The sequence below is a fragment of the Gavia stellata genome, chromosome 8, assembly GCF_030936135.1.
Source record: "Gavia stellata isolate bGavSte3 chromosome 8, bGavSte3.hap2, whole genome shotgun sequence".
NCBI classification, from domain to species: domain Eukaryota; kingdom Metazoa; phylum Chordata; class Aves; order Gaviiformes; family Gaviidae; genus Gavia; species Gavia stellata.
The window spans coordinates 26,903,827-26,916,146 of NC_082601.1; the positions used below are offsets into that span (position 1 = coordinate 26,903,827).

The 12,320-nt window shown below is 34.4% G+C and overlaps 1 protein-coding gene across 2 annotated transcripts in view; it reads right to left on the minus strand.

Annotated features, from left to right (window-relative positions):
* CCDC141 (coiled-coil domain containing 141) overlaps positions 1-12,320 on the minus strand; it is a 107,128-nt gene that overhangs the window by 51,612 nt on the left and 43,196 nt on the right. For both annotated transcript variants that reach the window (XM_059820175.1, XM_059820176.1), the window contains exon 9: positions 5,883-6,077. In XM_059820175.1, the coding sequence (XP_059676158.1) occupies positions 5,883-6,077 (195 nt within the window). The remainder of the gene's footprint in view (positions 1-5,882; positions 6,078-12,320) is intronic.

The window sequence follows — 12,320 nt, forward strand, 5'->3', positions numbered from 1 at the left end:
AGAGCTCAACCAAATCAACATTAAACAATACACACAAAGCCAGCCTCCTACTATCTCAAACTCAATTGGCATATATGTATATCTCTGATCTCTTTTTTATCGCATAAGCATTGTATGGCATAGACAGCAGAATATGAGGAGGAAAGCATCATGTCTACATGCAACTGTGGTACCAGAGCATAAATTAAATGATATGGTTTTAGAAATTGTGTCACTTGATCTATCAGCTGATAACACAAAAATACTTTGCAACTTGTATATTCACAAGTTGAAGATGCAGAAGAGTTATAATTAGTGATCTAAATGCTTAACACTAATGACAGGGCCTTTTTTCATTTCAGCATGGAAGATTAGTAGGGAAAAACAATAGTTATGCTAGCAAAAATGACAAAAACCTTACAAGCTGTAATTCAAATGAACACCAACATGCTGAAGATAACATGGGCATAACTTCTATGAGCAGAAATAATATCCCTCTTTCCTGAGCCATTCTGGGCATTTTCTGCTATTAAAAAAACACTTTGTAATAAATCCAAATGTCATTAAAAAAGGATCTTAATATTTCTTTCTAAATTCCCTTATTAATGGTTACCTTGACCATTCTTTATGATTGGGATCCATTATAAGTAACGGACAAAAAAGCAACAAAAATAATGCAATTCACTTTTCCCAGTCTCCAGTTTTGTGGTTGTATATGTATAGAACATGAATGGTGAATTTTGTTGTGTTGGGGTTTTTTTTCCACTTTAATTCTTTGATTTTGCTTTAGTTTTATTTTAGTTCAGTCTGTCTTCCTCATCCATTTATCATAGTTTTGAGATCTTTTCAAGGAAATAAAGGATATAATCCCTCTGTAAATCCTCTGCTTCTCTACTGTCATCTGGCTCCATATAGCTGTCTTGCTTTCAAAGTCCTCTGCCTGTTCAACTGTTTCTCTGTAGTTCCTTATGCTTTACTAATTACCAAGATCAAAAGAAAGTAAAAGATTTTTTAGCAAGACTTCTACTCAGCAACATGGACCTCTATTTATGTATTTATTTATTTTTACCAATACTGAATGTTATCATCACAAAATCATTGACTAACAACATATACAAACCTGAAAATTCCATTAACAAGGAAAAAGAGAGTCAGGAAGGTTAAACAAAATAAGTTTCACTGAATCATGCAGAGATCTGTATTCCAATCCCCACAGCTCCATGCTGAGAATGCTCCACCTCTAAGTCCCTCCTGTATGTTCACTTTAGAGCTATACTATTTTACTATGGCACATAGGAGGAACAAACCCCCAGCATCCAAAGTAGTTAGACGAAAGTATGTATGTCCTAGAGTTCAAAATCAAAAGGTGAATTTAAGTAACTTATGTGCCAAAGTAAGGATACTCCATAGCTAACTAAAAATGTGAATCTGCAAACGTACTGTACGCAGTAAAAGCCTTATTTATTTAATTAAAGCTATCCAAGTGAATGTTTTCAAGTTTTTGCCGTACCAAAGTAATCTCAGATTATTCCATGTATCATTTCCCAAGTATTCTCAGAGGATAGCTACACAGAGATCCCCCTGCAGAAAGTCAAACTGAAGGTAACTACATAGACACAGAAATGGATTGATATTTAAAGGAAAGCTTAGCAACGAATGTACATGGTTACAGAAGAGCCAAGGAGCCAAAAGAGCCAAGAAGCTTGCAAACATGCAGAAAAATATTGCTTAATGCAGCCAAATATACAACAGAATGCAGCCAAATGTACACCAGAACTTAAGAACACAAACACAATGCAAGTGCTATACTTCTGTGGTTTTATTTTCCTGAATTCATTAAAAATTAAAATGCCAATGAGATACGCAAGATCTAAAAGGAGTTCTCTTCGAGTTAGTTCCAAACAACTAATACTCTATTTTGCTCATTTTCCCTTACATGTAAATAGAGTCCAGAGGTTCAGGTATACCCTGAGACAACTGAAAATGTCTCTCTTCTGAACTATAGTAACTATAGTATTTTGTTCACTCTTACACAGAACAGATGTGACAGCATACTGTGGAGACACACCTGAGCTAGTGCTTTCTTCAGCAGGCACTTCCACAAAGCACAGCCCTGTATTCTGAAAAGATGCTACCTTTGCTCTCAAAGCAAAAGACTTATATTTGCATAGCTCCTTGTCCAAACCAGAAGGGGGTTGACTATCAGCAACAGTTTTAACACTGTTTCCATCAGCCCATCTCAGATTCCTCACTATAAATGAAATCAAGAAAGATCAGACTTATTGGGGCAAAAGATCTATCTCACTTGAAGGGTCTGTAAACAATTTCAACACCAACTATTGTTTACATGTTGTTAAAAAAATACCGAAGGACCATAGTACAGGTTAAAGACAAATGTGATTACAGCCCCACCTGGTGCTCAAAACAAAAATTAGTGCAGCCAAAGCCTTAAGGTTGTTTTTTCAGCACATTTAATAGAGCTATGAAGATTGTTGTTGGAGCTATCCTTGGAAATTATCTGTTTTGAAGGCTTCTGTAAACGATCTGCAAACAACATGCTTAAAAAAAATACAAAAAGACTGGTCTTTGGACACCTTAAAATATAAACTTTTCAAACTAGTCTTCTAACTAGAAAGTTGGGGAAAAAAGTTTGTGTTACTAATACTACTTGATGTATGTGACCTTGAAGGACAGGCTTGTTGTAAAACGGAAACAGAGAGATTTCACGTTAAGCTTGGTCTTTAATGTTGAGGTCCTTCTTTTCAGTGGAAAATTTTCAGATGTAACACCTGATTTTCAAAATTATCAAAGACTTAAAACTCAATGGGACACCTTCAGATAGCGGAGTCTAAGCGCTTAGTATTTCCAAAAAGCACATAAACCCTTGTTTTCTTTAACTTCAGTGTAACAGGCAGTTGGTCAGCACCACCAGCTAAAGACCTACTGTTTCAAAAGCTTTGTGCACCAAATCAAGACAACAAAATTGAGAACCCATTTTTTAAAACATAGCGCTCTGATCTGATAGCACGTACCTGGAAAAGGGTTGAATAAATTCTCTACTGACATGAAGGATGGATGAGATAGAGGGTTTTTTGCTTAATCCTTCTGCTCTAACACAAATAAATTTCCTTTAACAAATCATTGTGTATTAATTCTAGAACTTAATAACAGAACTTACTTTTATTATATGGTAAGTCAAACAAATTACTAAATTACTTCTTGCTTTAACTAAAGAATATCATCCAGTTTCCAGTCATGAAAAATCTAATACAACTGTGGTAAATTGTTCCAATAGCTCATTTCTCCACTGTTTAAAAAATATGCTCTATTACTAGTTGGAATTTGGCAAAGTTTGACATCTGTCTGTTGATTTTGTTGTCTGCTGGATAGAAAAATCATGTTATTAAACTTTCCTTGCCTATATAGGTACTTATAGATTGCCTGTCTTCATTATCTACTACTCTTACATAAATTATAAATATTTTAAGCAGGAAAATACCAGCAATCAATCCACAGTACTGCACTGGAAGCTCATCTGCTGATAAAAATCTCTACTTGTTTTCCCATTTTAACGCTTAAAACAGATTTGGCTCTGAATGGGCTTAAAGTGGCTTGAGGATTTTGTATTATTCACTTTCGCCATCAGCACGTGAAAGAGCAGGAATTTAACGTTACAGAAGTCTGTTATAATACTATTTCCACCTTTATTGATCCTTATTTGGTCTTCTTATAAAAACCTATTGTTAACCTGACACATATCAATGGATTTGAACTGATGTTATTAAGGTCCCTCAATTCTTTATTAATCGACTCTTGTATCAGCTGTTCCCATGAGTTTGCCCAACCTTGATTTTAGGTTGAAAACTTTTAAATTAACTGTGCCATCCTCTTCCCACCTCAACATTCTAACATTTTTGGAAGAAATTGGAAGTTTAAGATTCTACAGCACTACTTCTTACTCAACTTATTTTTCACCTCTCTGATGAGTTTCTAGAAGACAGTACAAGTTAGTGCCGAATTAGCATCCAAACAGGATTTTGATTTTTATTATATGGGCACACATCTGGATTATAATAATTTATAATCATTATACAAACTGGATTATAATAATTTTGCTTATACCAAGAAAAAGTGTTCAGAGGATCATTTAATTTTTGGAAAGACTAATTCCAAATTCAGTCTAGTCTCTCAAAAGAGAAAGGTTCAGAAGCAATACAAGTGAATACACTTTCAGTATCCAGCCTATAAATATTTTAGATTTAACTGAGAGCATTTTACAGCAAAGAATAGACCCTGGATTCCTGCAGACTCATTTTGTTTCCACATAAATGCACACTTTTACCATTTTAATTCTACTTGACTCAATGTGGCTGAATCTCAAATCATTTCTATTATGCCTATTATTCCATTATGATTTTACTCCTTTCTACATGCATTTCCTTGACTGTATTGTACTCCTATATAATGACTTTTTTTTCCCAGTCTTTTTGTTTTTCTTATTTCAGGGGGGTTTTTTTGTTTATTTGAATAATAAGTTTTACATTTGTTTACTGAAGACCGATTAAAATTCCCCCTTGAATCAGTTTAATTTAAAAATTCATTAAATATTTTTAACTGTTATTAAGTGCTACCCTGTAATATCATAGCATTTGAAAAAGAATTTTAAGATCTTAGGCCTTGAGCCAGTAAGACTATCAAAAGTAATCTCACCCACATAAGACTACATGATGACTGGTCTAAAACAACTTCAGAAGATGACTGAAGAAAAAAAAAATCTGATATTTTTGTTTTGGGATATGGATTTGAAGAGAAAGTCGACAAGAATATTCTTTTCATGCTCACATAAGAGTCAATGAAAAACCAAAAAGAAATTATGAACAGAACTCTTGAAAGTGTATTAACATATTTAAGTATGATAAACATCTTATATTATAGAGGGAAAAAGTATTATAAATAGGAAGTAACAAATTAATGACCAAATTTATGAAAATTTTCATACAAGTAGTTATTACTGGACTTGATATTTGAGAAAGTAAAAATGTAGTTTTAAAATATTCTTGTTTTTTGGTCATCAATGACTTACCCATTTTCATCACATAAGATTAGGAAGAGACAGAAAATTAAACAGACATACTAGTCAAGGCTCCTTGTACCTATATACAATCCCCACAAAACAAGTGTTGTATAGAAGTCAGTAGACAGGTAGGTCCCTCTTAACCTTCTCCTGTGAGATCTGCAAGAATCTAATTCTGGAATCTGAATCACTGCTTCTCCACATGAGCACATCAGTGATGGAAATTATTGGCTACACATTATCTTGCTGACCTCAGTATAGGTGTGGACCTTAATTCATCATTTGTGCTGAGAATAAGGGAGTTTTGTGCTTTTTTAACTGGCCACTTTGGTGTTACATGATGTCTAGACCGTGTAGTATATGATGTGCCTGGTATGATGAATTGTATATTGTCCTTGATTTGTCTCATGTCTGATTATTAATTAGCCCCTGTGGAGACCACTGCAAGTATAGACATTGTTTCTGGTATCCATACGAGCCTGTAACTGTTTGGGTATTTTAGAGCAGCTCCTGTATCTTCACACAGCATTATGCCATCATGACAGAGCCCATGATCTTAAAGTCCAATTTTTGGCAGATAATATTTCCAAATGCCTTATTTTGGAAACTGAGTGTTCTTCTCAATATACTTTTTTAAAAAAGTTAAAATGCATTTGCCATTTTGGATAGAAGTTTGAGGCAAAAAGTCATGTTAAAGGGTAATCAGATTTCTAATTTTCCACTCCAAATTGTTTGGCAAACTCTGCATAATCCCATGTAGATCAGCTTTCAAGAGCACACTGACAGTTGTAGTATCAGGTTATTGTTACAGACTTGGCTTCTTACAAACCTTGCCAGCAGTATGAAAAAAGTCATTGGCCTCTTGTAGCAGGGCTTTCCTTTCTTCCATATGCAAGCACACTTCTTCTCGCAACAGACAGATTTTCTGATTTGAAAGCTTTAGATGTTCTTTTTCTGTATAGTCCTCCGAAAGCAAGATCTTAAGTGCTTCAGCTTCCAGCTGCTCCACAGTGGAATTCCATTCCTAACAGGAAGAAATCCAGTTTAATCAACTACACATAGAGAAGTAATATACCTGCACAATAATAATATAAATGCTGGAAAGCATGTATCACATTTGTAAGCCTGAAAGTTTAAAACAGTATTTCTACTAGGAGGGATTTCTCAGCAAATTATGGTTTTAGTGACAGAGTTTTCAGTGGTGGCATTCTACATTCTTTGACATGTTTCACGGGCAGAAGTAGCAGTTACTAGTGTGTCTGCTGGGAAAAATGGTCTGGAAAACATAAAGACAAGAAACTTCTACTGGGTAAGACCACACCCCTGTAACAAACAGCCCCTTAAGTCCAACTACTTAACCACGAACAAATTAAAATTATGCCTAGATAATAGCTGCTTCCAGTGAGACAATTTCTGCTGAGAGCTGTCTGGTAATCAATTAAATCAAATGACTCTCCCTTACAGTAATGTGTGCTATCATCCTTGGCACTCTCCATTGTACATTTTCCCTGATTCCCTACACAAAATGACAAGTCAGTTCAAACCACATCTCTGCCTTGTCTGACCATGAACCTTCCTAGTGGCAGCGACAGATTGAAGAGATGCTTTAAAAAGAAAGATCATACTTCAGATTTTCAAGCCACAAAGTCAGAAACATTACTGACACTTAATTGAGCTAGGTACTTTAAAACTAAGGTGCTTTAAAATGGATTCAGTTGAATCACTACAAGTTTGCAGATAGGTATTTTGTCCACATTGCACTGCTTGGAAGCATATATAGCTAATCACAACTGATTGTATATTTGAATCCTATTTCTTTTTTCAACTATTCATACTGAACTGACTTGTGCTTCTAGTGTACTGACCCAAATTATACATCATATTTAGGGATTAAACCTTCATGAACAGAACATGTTTTTTCCAACATTTTTTACCTGTGATAAATGCTATTACAGTATTCAGTCCCACTATCTTCTTTAGGTTATAAAGAGGTATTGAAAGGCATATCAGACTAGATAGCCCAAATGGAAAGGAGTTTTACTTTAAGAGAGTCAAGAGAAAACAACATTTCATCTCTTCCTGTCTTGCAGCTACTGCTTTGGTATTTAGTTGTTTCTTTGTTTTTGCTGTGTTTTTATAGAGAAAACTATAAAATATTAAAACTGTTGCGCAGCGTACTTTATCCCTGCTGTGCTTGTCAACACTTAAAATCGGTGCCTTATTATGCTGTTCAAGACAAAAGGAGCGTCTGATACTATACTGCAGTTTCCCATGCCTTAGGTAGCATATTTCCTCCCCTTTTTCTGGTAATGAATTAAATAAGAGAACCTTTTTGAAATTCATTTAGCATTTCCTTCCATAGATTTGTACCAAATGTCTGGTAAAGCAGACAGAAAAATATTTAAAAATAAGACAGAAATTTTTTAATGAAAACACTCCAAAGTGTGCATATGGCACAAGAAGATTACAGGGTAGGTTCTTTTATTTTCAGGATGCTTAAAGAACGTCAGCCTCACATTTGTTATTCCTTTTTAGTGAAATTATTGCTAGTGAAAGACACTGGTTTTGAAGTTTTCTGGCTATTCACAGATCTTTCACAAACAGCAGCAATTCTAATTCCCTCACAGTGTCACACCATGCTGCTTTATCCTTCTTTGACGTACAGTAAGCAGGAGTAGACCTATTTTGGATTGTGTAGTTCAGTGCATTCCTTTTCTTACATTGTCCATTGTTGTGACAACAACTGGTATGGTAAAAACACTTGGTCAAAAAGGTCAGCAACTTATTTTACATAGACTTCTCCACCAGATGCAATTATCTCTCCCTCTCTATTGGTATGGACTAGATCTGGACCAACCACTAACAAGTGAGAGACACCCCACAATTCCCAGCATACCCATTGCCCAACATAGCCGAGCTTAAATAGTACATGGCAAATCCAACGGAAAGGGCTAATTTCCTTGCTGCATTCTAGATTAATTTGAACAATTCAGGAAAAAGATCTAACATTACTCACAGGTCAGTGAAAAATACACCTCAAAATGGAAAACATGCATTCAAACCATGCCTGTATGTTTTTGTCTTGAACTTTGGATTCATTTCTGCAGCTTCACAGCACACGAACTAAAGCTGAAACAGAGGGTATTGACATGGGGTAACAAAAGTAATTTAAAAATATGAACAAATCCATGGGAATAAGGATTATGACATCCAGTGTGATGTCAATACATAGCAATGCAATAGTCTCAAGATCAAGAATGATATAAAAATACCTTTAATTTCTCTCAAAAATCATCTACCAAGGTACATTAAGTGATGAACCTTTCAGTGTGAATTAGTCTGTGGTACTAACTGTTGCAGGTTATAACAGAGAGAAATATTTCAGCAAAGTTGAGGAAAAAAAGGATGCACATTTTATATGATAAAAGAGATTCTAAACAAGATTTTAACAAGAAAATTTTTATTAAACTAAAACCAATTTAAAAGGATATTAAAGCTTATTTAGGTATCGAGTAAGCTTCTTGAGGAGGAAAAAATTTAAAAAAGACTTCATGCTAATAAACAGAAAAGGACTGCTAACACCTTCACCAAAGTAGTAGAAATGTCTCAGATAACAGACTTATTTGAACAGTATCTTATTTCTGTGCAATGCAACATATTCCTTCATCTTGAAAATCTGATGAATAGGAAAAGGAAAATTATTACAGTCCTGCTGAGTTTGTAAGTAATTTTTCCACTGTGGTGAATACTCTTCATCTTTCTGCCATGGAAGACCTAAGCAGCTATAAAAATCGATAGAACTGCATTAATGCCTTATTTAGCTTTTTCATGTTAAATCTACTTTTGCTTTTAACTTCTATTATAGTATTACCAATAAATAAATAAAAAAAGCCAGCATAAAATAATTCAATAGCATTAAAATGTTTCTACCAGATTCTAAGTGGTTTGGCAAGAAAGCTAATTCCACATATTTCAATAAATTTAGCTTTGTTTCATTTTGAAGAAGAAAGGTGTGTCAAAATCCCAGAATTCCATCGAGAACTGAGTTCTGGTTATGCTTCAATATACCTGCACTGTATGCCTACAAAGATGCAAACCTGTCTCACTCATGTTAACCCTTCCTTCCTTCCATAAGGGAACCTTATGAAAAGCCTTCTCAGAGATTTTTCAGGTTTGGCTTTTCCACCAACAAGCACGTGAAGGCCAAATGCTGCCCATTATATTTCCTTGTATGCTTGTAAAAAATATTGCTGTTTTGGAATATCCTGCAATGAAATTGTACCACTTTGCAAGAAAACACTCAGAAAAAAACCCCATATAAAGTATTCTTCAAGGACTTGAACTGGACACTTCCAGCTTCCTAGTGAAATTAAGAGAGATTAATCTGGGGCAAAATAAAGGCAATTTTTTTTTTCATTTTGTCTATTACTGATAAACAGCTATAGCAAAATCTTTCTTGGTTTTTTTGTTTTATTTTTCTTTCAAATTAAAACCACTTCTAAGATCTGGATGCAATAATCTTCAGCCTGTACTTTTAATTAAGTGAAACCCTGCACTGTATTATTTAAATGCACAATTCCCCTTTCATAAAGTCCTGTCTTTTTCTCTCTGCCCTAAGTAATACTCAGTAAGAATGAGGATTTTGAGGATAATTACAGTCTGCTGTGCTGTATTTGTTCCTTTTTACCTGAAGAATTTATCTTGGGAAAAAATAGTAAGGAGGCTTTTCCCTACACACAGCTTAATTGGCCTATGTATGAATAAGGTGTGGACTCCTGACAACCAATTGTATCAGCACAACAATGTCATCATTTTCCAATACTTGCAGCTGGAATGACTGGTACCAAATGCATTCCATGGTCAGATTCTAACCAAAATTTCACTTACATTTAAACATATAGATCTTAATGAGAATTAGAAAACAGCACTGAAGTTGGGAGCTTTTAACTGGGACTAATAATAATAATAAACCGAAAAAAGGCAAAGGAAGTGCAGTTGAATATGTGCATCATCATTTGGTTATTGTATGCTATTTGTATAATAATTAAAAATAATATTTTATGCAAGAATGAAAAATTCATATTTTAATGTAACAGGAAAGAATAATCTCTATAGTTAGTTTAGAAGCAGATACAGAAAACCAAAAAACTTCTAAATTTTTTCAGTGTATCACAATGTGTAAATTAGAATTACAGCAGGCAAGGCTAATTATAAGAAAATGACTCAACTTGTCATGAAATTATTTCTGATAAGAGGATTTCACTGTAACAACATTCATAAATCTGTTTGGTACCAGGTGCCCAACAGCAGCTTTTAGCTTAAAGCACAGGTTAAACTCTGCCTTGTTTATTCTCAGGCATCCTTCTTCTCCAACCTTTCACAGAAGCTCAAAAAACCAATTTATTATAATAATTTATAGTTTACAATATTCCATGAACACTACAACCATGCACACTCTCTGAGGGTATTAAATGGAGTTAGACTCATTTGCTACACTATTTGTTCATTACTCAAAATTGGTTCAATTTTCTGTAAAATAGCTAGCGACAATTTCATTTTCAGATTTCTATTTATAAGAAAATGTTTCTACACATAAAAAGCCTATACATTCCATCAACAGGACATACAAACTCTGTGGAAAAATCTTTGTCATTTTTTCCTGTCCTTCAGCCTTCTACAGGTTAAATTCATAAAAATCTGTCAGTCAGCACTAAAATGTTTGTTACTCATTCTCCCTTAAAGTAACACAAAGCCTACTATTACCTTGACTTTTCAATTTGTCAAGAAATGCTTGTGAATTCCTCTGACCTATTAAAGACACATTGCATTGTACGTGCCTATTCTCAATGTGTCTCCTTAGCTCATGTCACTATTCTTACTTTTCCTCACAGTAGTAAGTCTTTTAAACTCTTGCTTTCACTGCTCCATTTGGCAAGGAAAACGAGCTCTTTCTAGGTTCCTTGATTAATCAGGTATTTTTCAAGAGTGTTAAAACTGATGAAGTAAAATTATTGTGGCTTTAAGTAAAAGTTCTGAACATTATCTGCCTTCAAAAATATCCAGCACAAGCCTGGGAAAAAAGAAAAGTAGAAATACCTACAACTTTATCTTGTTATTAAACAACTATTGTGGGACAAATGGGCTTTTTTGGTCTATACCATAAACATTTCTTACTTAAAAATTCTAACTTTGGATTAAAACCTGAGAAGTTGTGTAAAACTGTCTTCACTGGAATATTCTAGGGTTAAGCTGAGAAAACCTGGAAACACACCTATTTGACTTCAGATCATGATCCATATAGTAGATAAAGTAGGATTTAAACCACAAGCCAATTAAGTACAAAAATATGTATCTTTCAGAATATACGATAAATTAGCCCCTTCTGTCATACTGCAAAAATGTTCACAACTGAACTTTTTCTGAGCCTAACTTCTGCTTGTAATTGATTCATTGGATACATTGGTACATTGATAATTTAGCCCCTGTGAATATCTGAAAGGCTTTTACCTGCAATAACTACATTGCAGTATAACTACCAATATAACCATATAATTCCCTCAAATTACAAATAAAACAGTGTGCGCTAGTACAACTGCAAAGGATTGTGACCTGCTATGACAATTACCATAAGATCTGTCTGTTGGAAAGTTCAGTGGATGGCTATATCAATGTATTTAACAGTGAGTTGTTAGAATCAACAGACAGAAAGAGGAAAAATTAATTCAAAGTCATTTACCTCCCAGAAAATTGTAGAGAGATGTTAAGAGATAATGCCAGGACAGAGAGGGACCTACCAAAAAAGCAAAAACAGCAACAAAAAAAACCCAACCCAAATCATTAACAGAAAAATAATCGATAGAAAAGGAGCACTCTCCCAAGGCAGTGAGGTGGCACTACAGGAAAATCAGACAGTGAGAAGAACCTGACAGATGAATGTAAATTTGGATCTGCTGCATGTGAAAGATGAATGTTTAGGTAATATGTGACAATTTTGTCACATATTGCAAGTTATATAATGACCCTTGATTTGAGGAAGTTAGTTAATCTTTGCAGAAAAATCTCATATGACAAAAGTCAAACAAACAGAAAATAATTCTGATGACTGTACCACAGAAGTGCCCAGCAAATATCCAAATATGTGGTGATCACATGCATGTGTATAAAATATATGCCAACCTAGAGCTCCAAAAAGCAGAATATGTTGCATGTTTTTATAGCAGATTGTGTTACAAGGTACTCACTGTCATTTTACAGTGATACCGTCTGC